Source organism: Phodopus roborovskii, unplaced genomic scaffold, assembly GCF_943737965.1.
Source record: "Phodopus roborovskii unplaced genomic scaffold, PHOROB, whole genome shotgun sequence".
NCBI classification, from domain to species: domain Eukaryota; kingdom Metazoa; phylum Chordata; class Mammalia; order Rodentia; family Cricetidae; genus Phodopus; species Phodopus roborovskii.
In genome coordinates this window covers 10,781,140-10,794,491 of record NW_026126611.1, presented here as the reverse complement: position 1 = coordinate 10,794,491, position 13,352 = coordinate 10,781,140, and the positions used below count along the sequence as shown (strand labels likewise).

Below are 13,352 nucleotides of genomic sequence, written 5' to 3'. Positions count from 1 at the left end.
ATGGAAAGAAAGAAAGAAAGAAAGAAAGAAAAAAGAACTCCAAGGGATATCAGGGCAGATTATCATACACTGTCTTCAGTAAGTACCCTTAGTGCTTAGTACCCACTGCCCCTGTCTGGACTAATCTCATGGTGACATCAGGCAAATCCTTTGTGGGGGGTGTGCAGCTCTGACAATGCAAAGGCAAAGCTAGGACTGTCATCAGATACCTTCTGAAACCCATAGAAGAGATTTCCTGGCTTTTCTGTAGGTCGCCCGCCCGCCCTAGCTTCCCACTGAGGCTCTTGAAAAACTCCTTGATTTAGGACTGTCTGTCATTCGGTGTGTCCTATAGCTATAATATCCTTCTCCATGGTGTAATGTGTTATAGGAAAGTCACCTGAATCCATGTTTCTCAAGCCTGGCCATTCATATTTGGCACAAGAGTGAGTTATCTTTTATTCCCGTTGAAGTAAGACAGTGAACATTACATACTTTGTCTTCCTTGTCTTTGGAAGTAGGGGGTAATGGGGAGGATGTTTAGAAAGATAGGGTCTTGCTGTGAGATTCATCTGCCCTCAAACTCACAAGCTTCTTGCTTTAGCCCGAATGCTGGGATTACAGGTGTGTGCCGCCACACCAGGCTAAATGTTAAGGTTTTAGAAAATGCTAGTATACAACACACACACACATATATCACCACACACACACACACATATCACCACACACACACACCATGCACACACACCACACACACACTACACACATGCACACACCACACACACACCATGCACACATACACCACACACACACCATGCACACATACAGCACACTCCACGCATACCACACACACACCATGCACACACACACACACACTACACACACGCACACACCACACACACACTACACACACGCACACACCACACACACCACGCACACACCATGCACACACACCACACACACACATACCATATACACACACACCACACACACACCATGCACACATACACCACACACCATGCACACCACACACACCACACATACACACACACGCACACACTTGCGTCGGGCTGTTACCATTGCTTTGTTTCTGCCTTCCCAACTGAAAGTGAACAACGGGGAGAAAGTTCCTCAAACTCTAGCCAGCAGCTTGTCACCTATAGATTCTAGTTCACACTAGGAATTTTAAAAACCAGTGTTTTAAAAAGCAGAAGTCATAAAAAGTAGCCCTTGCTGTGGCTGAAAATACTTAATTAGATCTAAGGGTTAAGTTTTATTTTTTATTTATTTATTTTTTTTAGGTGCCTTGCCCCCAAGAGTGAAGCAGAGGGATCTCATGAAGTCCATCCATGAAGTTAGTTAGACAGCTTTTACCCACTGTGTAGCCACAAGACAGGTGACAGCTCCCTCACAGGCAAGCTAGAGCTGCTAGGAAGCGCCCGCCTGTCTCCAAGGTGACAATCTCAAGTTTAGCAAGTATAAAAGTCATCTGTGATCTTTCTTTTTTTGTTTGTTTTGTTTTTGTTTTTGTTTTGTTTTGTTTTTTTTTTTTTGTTTTTTGTTTTTTTTTTTGTTTTTTGTTTTTTAAGACAGGGTTTCTCTGTGTAGCTTTGGAGCCTGTCCTGGCTCCTGGCACTCACTCTGTAGCCCAGGCTATCCTTGAACTCACAAAGCTCTGCCAGCCTCTGCCACCCCAGTGCTTGGATTAAAGGCGTGTGCCACCACCGCCTGGCCATCTGTGAGCTCTGTTAAAAATGCAGCTCTGATTAGCGCTTCCAGGACTTGGATTTACTTGATTGGTCAGAGCCAGTTCTCAGTAGTCAACCCACCAGGGTACAGAACTTCCTTCTGTGAAGCCGGCCTGCCTCTGGTGACTGAGATAATCCCAGTAAAATGAAATCCGGTGGGTAAATGAGCTAACCCTTTTCAGAAAAGAACGCATGTGTGCATATTTTAAGTTGGGCTAGGACTTTCTACAAATGACTGTAACAGTGGATATTACAGGCCAATGTCCCCTCCAAAGAACCTGGCCCTGTGGGCAGCCTCCTGTCCTTGGGAGCATGGCTTTTGTGTCTGGGAAGCTAAGATGCCAGAGTGTTCATTCCTTTGGCTTCAAAGTAGCTGGGGTTTGGTTTTGGTTTTCCAGTGAGATGTGCCGTTTGAAATTCTCAGAGAGTAAAAGAAGCATGGCTTAAGAGTGCATCTGTCGCTGTATCAGACTCTTTAAAGCTGAAATTCAATAAAAATAGCCAGAAAACACAGGAAACCACCCACATCCCGATTTTTATGTTAATACCGGCACTTCCTCTCCTGTGTTCGTCTTTTCTGCACAATGACCCCGGTGTGTATCTGCATTGTTGCTTATGTGGAACATCTCCTGAGCCACAGGAGGAAGCTAACACATGTCAACATCGAGACAGAACTGTAAGGAGAATCTGTGACAAGTGAGGCAGGTCGTTATCTGGGTCTGCTAGTAATTCGGCAGAGGTGGTGCTGCCACCTTGGACGGTCGTGTCCTGTCTTGAGCGACCTTCCTCTTTTTTGTGGCGATGCCACACATGCATGCATGCATGCATGCACACACACACACATACACACACACGCAGTCTGTTACAGTGCAAAAAATAAAAAGTCATCAAAATCTGGACTCCCAATACTGAATTTGACCAGCACTAGATTTGGAGCTCAAGAGGGCACGTGTGTGTTTGTTTGTTTTGTTTTGTTTTTCGAGACAGAGTTTGTCTCTATAGCTTTGGAGCCTGTCCTGGAACTAGCTCTGTAGACCAGGCTGGCCTCCAACTCACAGCCATCTGCCTGCCTTTGCCTCTGGAGAGCTGGGATTAAAGGCGTGCACCCCCAACACCCGGCTAAAACTCTTAAAGCGGGTTTTGTTGTATATCTTGTGAGACCTGAGACCAGGGATATGCCAGGAGTGTATCTGGGGTCAAGGTGTTGCTGAAGAAACAAGGAGGCACCACAGATGACTCAAGGGAAGGAGCCTAAGCAGCGGACAAGTGAAAATGATTTTCTCTGCCGTATGAAGCCATCCTTTGTAAGAAGCCAGACAACACAGCAGAGCCGTGAACATGGCTGTTTCTCACAAGGTGTCAAAATCAAGAACTAGGCTATTTTCATGAATTAACTGCTTCGTGCATTGATGTTCCCGTGCACGGGGCACTGGGTGAGACCTGTCATGAACAGTTCATGGAGGCTGCAGAATGCCGGGGAATGCCTGTGTTACTGAGTAGCCTTCAAACTGAAAAGGCAGCCAAAGTACCGTGCAGGAATCGAGCAGATCCCAACCGAAGGGGCAGGGAGTGCTTCTCTTCCAGGGTTAAAGGAAGCTAGTTTCCCGGGGGGGGGGGGCAGCACTCTGGCCCTGAGCACCTTTCAGTCTCACCTCGTGCTGAGAAATCTGAGCCTGGAGCTCCTGGATGTTACTGGTGGCCACAGGTTTGTCCTCGATCTCTCTGTGAGCCCCTTCTATGAGCTGCTGGAGATGCCTCATCTCCTGTTCGTACTGTTCATACTGCACCACGGCCTCCTTTAAAAGAGAAAATGAGAATATGTTTTTCCATAAAGTTACTGGGTGGCTTTGCCACTAATGTTACCTTCTGTCTTCCATTGTCTAGGAATCAAATAGAGATGGGTAACGTCCTTTAGATGGCATGGATTATCAACTTTCACTTAGATCTTTTTTTTTTGTAAATATTATAAGAGGATTATTAACGCAATCAAAATAGATGAGAAGTTAACCTCTCTGTTCTGTTTACTTAGATTGTCCAGAAGATGAAAGACAGTGGGCAGAGGGTGGAGCTGGCAGGACGATGGGCTTCCTTTGTCTCTCAGTACAAGAGATACTAATGGGTTGGGGAAATGGCTCAACAGGCAAAGTGACTGCCATGCAAGCATAAGGACCTGAGTTCAAATCCCCAGAGGTGAGGGTTCAGGGACAGGAGGTCCCCTGGAGCTCATTGGTGGGTCACCTTAATCAAATCTACTAGCTCCAGGTTCAACCAAAGACTGTCTCAAAAAATCAAGTAGAGGGCAATCGACGAAGACAGTGTTGACTAACCTCAAGCCTTCACATACATGCACATGGACATAAACATACACACACAGAGACACACGTTGTCGTGTACATGGACCACACATAAAGATGCAAAGCGAAAATTAAAACAATGTTGAATAACAGGACACCAAACAAGAGTTCCAATGGCAGATAACATTGATTAAGCACGACCTGTAGCCTTAGGGCTCTGATGTCTAATACATTACAAGGTAATGAATGATCAAAGATGGTTGGTCAGATGAGCACTGTGGCCTTAGTAAGATATAAGTATTCACAAGGAGACATTATAGTAAGCGGTGTTATTTCTTCACATGCTTTTATCTCTTATTACCACACGAGAATAAGTGCTGTGCTTGGATGTCCTACTTAGGCCCCCAAATGCACAATTTGGCTGAAGGTAACTGTGTAATATAGAACAGCAAGCCCACGTCCCCAAACCTAGATCTCCTCAGGTGCACATAGGAGCACACACAAAAGTAGTGAATTGTGAGCCATTATTCATTTTAAAAAAAAAAATCACCAAGAGATAATTTTCACTAAAAGATAGTTTTTGGCCTTAATCGCTGGATTTTATATAACTACAACAGACTGTCAAAGTTAGCAGCACTCTGTGTGTATGCAAGGCTGAGCCCACACAATGCTAAGAAAAGCAGCCCGTGACTCATGTGCACTCGCTCTGCCTGCGAGGCCACGGCTGGCCTGGCTCGCTGCACAGCTGCACCTGCCTGCATGATGTTGCACTGCTGGATGGCCGTGTGCTGCAGCTGACTGGCTTCCTCCTGCAGCCGCAGGGCAGCGTGGCACAGAGGCAAGCTGGCGACCACGTCCTCGGGGATCCGCAGAGCGCTCTGGCAGAGCTGCACAGCTTGTGCCTTCGGCTTCAGCGACTCCATGTCAGACAGGAGGCGCTGAGGAAAGAGGCGGCGTCAGGATCTCAGCTTCCAGAGACTTCGTCATGCATGCCATCAACAAGGACAACAAGGCACAGAAAACATTTTTCATCAGGGCGGTGGTGGTGCCCTTTAATCCCAGCACTCAGGAGGCAGAGGCAGGCTGATCGCTGTGAGTTCGAGGCCAGCCTGGTCTACAGAGCTAGTTCCAGGACAGGCTCCAAAGCAATATGGAGAAACCCTATCTCAAAAAACCAAACCAAACCAAACCAACAAACAAAAAATAGATCCTCCATCCCATCCATCTTAAATTTTTTATTTCATGTGTGTACGTATGTAGTATTATGTATTCACGCATGTAGGAGTAAATGCACATATACAATTGAGGCATCTGAGTTCCTATTTGCAGGTACATAGTGCATGTGTTAAGAGGTCAGAGACAATAAACTCAGATATCATTATTCATAGCTGGTTACATTTTTAAATGTTAAGACACGATTTCTCACTGGCTAAGGGCTTGCAAAGTACAGTAGGCTGGGTATTTATACCTTCAGGGTTACTGCCTTTTAGTAAAGGAGTTTGGTTATAGAATGAGCAGACACTTCCTTACTATTTCCATAGCCTGCCCCTCCCTGCCAGGTGCTTCAGTTTAAGGTGCAATCTACCACACCTGACCACACACCCAGCTTTTAAATAAGAGTTCTGGAGATCCATCCTGTGACTGCAGGGGAAGAACTCTGATGACAGGACCTAAATGCCTTTGCTTACCTGCCGATGGGACAGTTGCTCCTTGAGACTAAGGCGCCCCACTTCTGGGGAAGTCAGAATTGTTTGGGCTTGTTCCAAAGCTGCCTGTAAATTCCGCAACTCTCCTTCAAATCTTTTCATATCCTGGAGAACAAACCCCACTTGGCCATCAACACATTGACTTGAATTTCAAAGTCCTAGCTGAAGAGCAGCGTCATACTCAACAAGCTACCTCCTCATACCCGCACCCCCCCCACACACACACAACACACATACACAGCAGCACGCCAGTGTGGAGCTTTCCTTTTTCTTTCCTTACCTTGGCTGCATCTTGGAGACTCTGCAAACGGACCCTGGTCACCTGCCTTAACTCCTCGGTCTCCCGTGCTGACTGTGTCACTTGCTGTGACATTTCTTCAGTGCAGTACACGCTGGCCAGGCATTGTACTTTCTCGGCCATTGCTTCAAGGTCACTGTCAATCTCTTCCGACTCGTCTAGCAGTGTCTGGAGGGAAGTGTTGATAATTGGGAAATTAACATACGGGAGGGAATGGGACAGTTTAAAGACTTGCAGACTGGGGACGGATAGAACTGAGCTGCAATCCACACCCCACCTTCATGCTGTGGGGGCTCTTATGAGCATGGTACAAAGCAGAACCAGTTCTAACAGGTCTTCTTGATAATGAAAGCCCAAAGTCGGATAACGGGGTAAATACAGAAAGGTCAGAAAAGTAAAGGAGCAGCCACTCCAGAGACCTCTCACCTCTACTGAATTCTCAGACCAAAGCGTGATTCTGTCCCTACAGATTCTCACCCTGAATGCAATGAGCCCCTGTCTCCTGCCTTACGTTCCTCTCTCTGTCCAGCCATGTCTACCCTATCTCTACCATCCTAGTGTGAGCCACCCCCGGGGCTCTCTTTCTCTTGTAGACTGGACCCATCCCGTGTAGCCCAAGGTAGCCTTGAACTCACAGAGATCCACCTGCCTCTGCCTCCAGAGTGCTGGGATTAAAGTTGTGTGCCACCACTGCCTGGCCTTTATGGCTGACTAGTGTGGCTAGCTCTTCAGTCTGATCTTCAAGCAAGCTTTCTTTGTTGGATCACAAGCAGAATGTCACCAAGGTACATTTGGCCAGCTCACCCCTGTGAAGCCACTCAGTGCTTGCACTGTTACCCCGATTGCATAGACAACAAAGCAGAGTACAGGAACCTTAATAGCTTGCCAAGCAAGACCACTTGGTACTGAGTGTGGGACTTGAGGGTTCATGCTCTCTCACACCCAGGCTGCCCCCGCCCCCGAGAGGCAGGGGGAATTCCAGCAGCTGAGACGCTTGCACACACTGTGGGTCTTGACCACTTCTCTGGGCCACCCCCCCCCCCCACACACTGACACTGAAGAAGGACTTTTCCACTCTTGTGTTGGATACAGCTGAAGTCAGAGTGCAAACAGAAACTATTTGCACTGCTTGCTGAGGAAAGAGATGCCCAAGTCAGCCGGTCCATACCACCTGCAGGAACTAACAATAACATAACAATGCAATACCGACAATGCACATACACACACACCTGCATCTGAATATGAAAATGAAAGCGTGGCCATGCATTAAGGGATGATCGAGCCATCTTGTTGCTGGATGGTTTAAGATAAGGGTCCTGTGATGTTCAGGAAAGATGCCTGCATTTTAAGGGGTGTGGTGGTTTGGAAATGTGTGGCCCCCACAGATTTAGCATATGAATGCTTGTCCTATAGGGAGGGCCACTATTTGATGGTGTGGCCTCGTTGGAGGAAGTGCGTCACTGTGGGAGCAGGCTTTGAGGTCTCATATGCTCAAGCTGTGACCAGTGTGGTTCACAGTTTCCCGTTGCCCGAGGGTCAAGATGTAGAATTCTCAGCTCCCTCTCCAGCACCACGTCTGCTTGCACGTGGCCATGTTGAAGCTGCCACCTCTGCAGCCCCACACCAGCAATCTGCTTTCCACCCAACTCCGAACTATACATTTGCAGGACCAGAGTATCTGTCAGTGGCTCCGGGGCGCTTCTGACATAAAGCCCGGGTTCCTGAAGGCTTGCATGCATCCTTCTTAGCAGTTGGTTCTTATAACTTCTGGCTCCTTCACGTTTTCCAGGGAACCAAAGGCATTCTTCTCTCTATCTCTTAGTGTTTCCACAAGACAGGGTGCCTCACAGGACATGGGACAGGAGGAGGCAGCAGGGTTTAGGTCTTGTCTGTGTCATTATCACCTTCTCCTAAGAGGCCTTCCTCTTCAGTCAAGCCATTATGATTCCCTCTCTGCACTTACACACCGCACTGTCCGCTCCCTTCCTGCCCTGCTTTTAACTGGTCACCTCTGTGGGAACAAGGGACAGGGGAATATGTCTTCCACTCCAAATGCTTGTTTTGATTTCTGGATGAGGAGAGGATAACTGCTTGTCAGGAGAACAAAGGAATGAGTTAGCCTGGGAGCTATTAAAAAACTACTTCCAATTTTTTCTCAATTGTAAAGAAGGATGAACCTATGCCACTTGTAGGAGAATGGGTGTCATCAGAGAGAAATCTTATCAGTGAATGAAGTCAGGAAGACAACACACGTTTTCTCTTGGTTGTGGATCTTGGACCTTATAGCTACACAAAATCAAGGGTGTTCAGCTGCTGTGAGGGGAAAGCCGAAGCTCTCCTGGGAACAACGGAGCCTGGGAGAGACCAGGGGAGACCTGGGAGACCGGGGGAGACCAGGCGAGACGGGGGAGACCGGGGGAGCGGTGACGACAGGGAAGGCAGTGGGGTGGGGGCAGGATGGCTGAGTGGCATGTGCTGCTCTTGCTGAGGACCCAGGTTCTGTTCCCAGAACCCACGTGGTGGCTCACAACTGCCTGTGACTGCATTCCCAGGGGATCCCATGCCCTCTTCTTATGTACATACAGGTACACACACACACACACACACATACACACACACACACACAGAGACACATGCATAAAATGAAAACAAATAAATCTTAAAGAATGAGGAAGGTAGCAGGATATAGGGAAATATTCTAAAAATATATTATTAACATACCTAAAATGATGTTTAACCATGGGTAATGATAATAATAATAATAATAATAAAATAAATTTTAAAAATCTCATCAGATAGGTAGGAGTGCAGTGAGTTCAAAGCCAGGCTGGACCACATTTAAATTTCCTTTAAAATTAATTCCATTATGGGTCCATCACAATCGCTCAGCAGGTCAACATACTTGCTGAAGAACCCTGATGATCTGAGTCTCGTGATGGGATCCCACAGCGGGTAGACAACTGACTCCTAAAAACTGTATTCTGACCATTACCTGCATGTGTGCCTAAATTCTCTCCCTCCCACACACACATACACAAATAGGTAATAAAATCCCCTCTCCCATACACACATGCACAAATAGGTAATAAAATCGCACCGCAGCCATTAACAGCACATAAAATATTTTCAACATTTTGGATTTAAATCATCATTTAAGGAATCCAGGAAGTGAAATCAATAGGTCTGAGCTGTGCCAGCTTTGAGTATTGCCGCATATAAAGGTAATTGCTTTCCAAATGAGTTTACTGAATTACCAGCATTGGTAAAATTACAGCAGCCAGGCAGTGGTGGCGAGCACCTTTAGGCAGAGCAAGTGCCAGGACAGCTGGAACTATACAGAATGCAATGAAACCCTGCCTTGTGGAGGGGAAAAAAAAAAAAAAGCAAAAAGCAGTGTTACCTTGTTACCTTGATAGTTAAAAGTTAAAATTCCCTTTATCTTTTCTGATCTTAAATCTGCATTTTTAGATTTCTAGACTGTTGGTTGCATTTTCTTTGTTTACCGGCTAATTTGTGACATGTCTAGTCTGTCAGCATCTAAGCATGTCACACAGCAAATGCCTAGAGCTGTCAGACACTGCTTGGAGGAATGTACTGAGTAAAGAAGGAGATGATAGATAGAGGCTGGAATTTGAGCCCTGGAAACTTTCCAGGAGGGAAAACATATCCAGAACCCAGAACCATATCAGGATATCAGGTAGAAGGAAAAAAAAAAAAAAAGGAAATTATTTTCCCTTTGTAAATAGGGAAAATTGAGCCACGCAACCTAACCGAAAGCCAGCCTGCAACTGGAGGCAAGACCCGTTAGAAATAGGCATTTAACTCAACCGCGACCTTACTAAAAGATGAAATAATTTCCGGAGAGTATGACCAAAAGAAAAGGAACATTTCTGTCTCCTGAGGTCAGAGGAAATGAAGTCATGTATCCTGCGGGGTCCCTGCGGGGTGTGGATATAGGGTCTGTCCTCAGCTGCTCTGACCTCCTGAGTAAGCCCCATGACTCAGCCTTTGCTGTGGCTGGAAGGAAGCAGGTATGAGAACCGGCGTGGAGCCAGCTAAGTGCTGGATGCTTCTCACAGCTGACTGACTGAGGGGTATTACTGGCATTCCTGTACCGCAGATGAGAAGGCAGAGCCGAGAGGCAGCATTTTGTTCCAGGGCCAGTGGGTAGAGCTTGGGTTTCCCTCCTTCCTGTGTGTCTGCCACTTCTCTCCACACTTCCCTATGCCTTCTCCTGTCAAAGAGTTTCATTCCTGCATGTGCCTGTCCCAGGAACGTTTCTACGCAAGTCCCATGGCACAGGGCTGGCTGTTTCCAGGCTCAGGGAAAGGGTGTTATAAAGAAAATAGAGCATATATTTATGTACAGTCTCGTGAACCCTCACCCTGGGCTACTTTTGGTCAAACTGGAATAGCAGGTATTTTTGTTGTTAGCTTGTTTTTGTTTGTTTATTTGTTTGCTTTTTTGTTTTGGTTTTTTGAGACAGGGTTTCTCTGTGTTGCTTTAGAGCCTGTCCTGGACCTAGCTCTGTAGACCAGGCTGGCCTCGAACTCACAGCGATCGGCCTGCCTCTGCCTCCCGAGTGCTGGGACTAAAGGCGTGCGCCACCAATGCCTGGCTGTTTGTTTGTATTTTAAATACTGTTTCTATATTTCGGCTTGTGAGCCTAGCCTTTAATGGCTGAGTCACCTCTCCAGCCCTTAAATACTGTTTTTAAAATATTTATTTACTGGGAGGGGGGCACAGGCATACCTCAGAGCATGTGGAGGGGTCAGAGGACAACCTGCCTGAGTCAGTCCTCCCCTTCCACCAGGTAGGACCTGGGGATCAAACTCAAGGCATTAGACTTTGTGTCAACCACCTTTACCCACTGACCTCCAAACATTCTTTTTAGCTGACACTTACAGTTAATTTTACATTGTGGTCATTTAAATGTTGGGTCAGTCTGGCCAGTCAAATTAACTGTTTCTTTTCATTCTTTGTTAACTCTCCCCCCATCTCTCTCCTTTCTGAAATTACCTGGTGCAAGATGTACTGTTCTTGGAGCTGGCTTGCAGAATTCCATGCTATGTTTCCATGCACCAAGACTTTAGCCTTCTCATTCCACTTCAGAATGGACTCGAGCATCTCATTATATTCTTCTAAATGTGATGACGCCTGGAAGTCAATAACACTCGGGTGAATAGAAATCCTATCTGGTGAGTGGGAAGTTCATCCTTAATCCTGTATCTTTGGATACAACCATCCCAGAGGGTAGCAGTTCTATCTGGGACACTGAAAGGCACCCTGGTAAGTCAACTGCTTATGAAAAAGAAAATCTGTCAAAAATGTCCCAGCGACTTTAGGGTAAAAATCCAAGTTAATAACATGCTTGAGTTATTTCTCTTTGCCTCACTCTTCAATCTCATCTTAGTCTGTCTTTCTCTTTCTATCCTCTTTCTGCTTCCCATTGAGTAAAGGAGGTGGAAAGCAGGGACTGCATCTTGCAGGATTTCAATGCCGTAATTCACAATCACCAGTTCCTAAGCTGGGCACCACAGTAAGTACAATGCCCGTTATCCCAGCCTGGGAGGTGGAGGCAGAGGGATCAGGATATCTAGGTCCTCGTTGGCTGTACTCAATGATTTTGAGGCCATCTTAGGCTATATGAAAAAAAAAAAAAACATAAAAAAAGCTGAATTGTTCATTGTAACTCTAACCTGAATGTAAGATTAATGCTTAGTAGATTTGCAAAGGCCAATCTATAAACCAAAAATATTAAGATGAGATATATATGGATATGTATATAACTTTAAAATATTTAAATCTGTCATAAACTGATTTCATAAAACTCATTAGTAGATGGTTATTCTTTTCACATCTCCAGTTTACAAAGTATACATAGCCAAGGGAAACCTTGTCCAAGTATAATATAGTTTGTTATGAAACAATACAGACTTATGTGTAAATCACAGAAACATCGCAGAAAGTCAGCCATCATCTCTAGCATTGTCTTTTTATTTATTTTTCAGAAGAGAAACGGTGGTATATGTATTTTAAGGCATTTTGGTTACTAGCCTGGAGCACGCACCTGGTTAAGTCTGGATAACCGGCTCTCAGCCTGCCTGATGGTTTGCTGGTGGAGCTCCATCAGCTTTCCTATCTTCTTGGCCAACGGCTTGCCCAGCTGGCCGTGCTTTTCTGAGAATGTTTGCACAGCAGCGTCTAATTCCACTAACTTTGAATTACAGCCATCTAATTCTTCTCCCAGCACCTACACGGTTATCAACAGGAAAGAACAGAGGATTACAGAAAATACATTTCCCAGGGTTTCCTAAGACCAGAAGGATTGCATTTTAGATGGTTTGTGTCAAAGGTAAGAATTATGAATAATCATGCTACTATGATTTAGCTGTTCCCATCTCTTGGACAGGAGCCATACTATCTGTTTTTTCCTTCTGTCTCACCCAATGGATATGAGCTGTTTAGCTATCAACAGGGTCCAAACACAAGATGTGATCGATCTGCCTTGGAATTTATAAATTTGGACTTCTAGACCATCACACATCTCTTGCTACTCTATTACACATATATGCATGCATGTATAGCTGTGTATATGTTTCTGTTACATTGAAAACTTACATAAATGGGCTGGTATTATTGCATGTATGGATTGTTTTGACTGCCTCCTTTTCCTACTAGGTTTTAGTGGTTTGTTAAGAACCCTGTATACCCAGGTAACACCGATGGAATAATTTAGCCAGCAGTCAGCAATGCCCCTTACCTTTCCTCTTCTCCCCTCTCCTTACCTTCTGGCCCCTCCTCCTTACCTTTTGGTCAGTCTTAGCTTGAACTAGATTGTCGGTTTTGGCTTTCAGCTTCGTCAGAATGGTGGTAAGATCTTTGGCCACCCTCTGGATCTGGAGGCTGAATTCCTGGCTTGTGGCCTTACTCTGCTCAATTTCCTGTACCTTCTCTTGGATCTAAATGACCAAGGGGGGGGGACACCAAAGCCCATGATTGTTGAAATCAGAGGTGTTAAGATTCTCAAACGGCGTCCACTAGTCCCGTTTCGAGTGGACAGTTTGACACTAATGACCTCATGAAAGTGGGTATGAGGGGTGGCAGAGACAGCGCGAGGTTTAAAAGGACTTGAGTGGTGGTGAGGAACAGGTCTGGAACTCAGAATCCAGGTATCAAGCTGGGTGTTCTGCACTGTCTGTAGTCCCAGTTTCACAGGGGCAGAGGCAGGAGGATTGCTGAGGCTGCTGGCTTCAGCCTCGATGAGAAAACAGGATCCCTGCACTCAGGAAGAGACCCCGCCTCCGCAGGATAGGTGGGGGGTGAT

General features: G+C 46.0%; 1 protein-coding gene across 1 annotated transcript in view; it reads right to left on the bottom strand.

Moving 5' to 3' along the window:
- The window catches only part of Syne1 (spectrin repeat containing nuclear envelope protein 1), a 419,055-nt gene that overhangs the window by 151,273 nt on the left and 254,430 nt on the right, over nucleotides 1–13,352 (bottom strand). The window contains exons 84-90 of the mRNA XM_051205995.1: nucleotides 12,835–12,987; nucleotides 12,096–12,278; nucleotides 11,045–11,182; nucleotides 6,008–6,193; nucleotides 5,710–5,832; nucleotides 4,777–4,959; nucleotides 3,380–3,523 (exon numbers count right to left, since the gene is read on the bottom strand). Of these exons, the coding sequence (XP_051061952.1) occupies nucleotides 3,380–3,523; nucleotides 4,777–4,959; nucleotides 5,710–5,832; nucleotides 6,008–6,193; nucleotides 11,045–11,182; nucleotides 12,096–12,278; nucleotides 12,835–12,987 (1,110 nt within the window). The remainder of the gene's footprint in view (nucleotides 1–3,379; nucleotides 3,524–4,776; nucleotides 4,960–5,709; nucleotides 5,833–6,007; nucleotides 6,194–11,044; nucleotides 11,183–12,095; nucleotides 12,279–12,834; nucleotides 12,988–13,352) is intronic.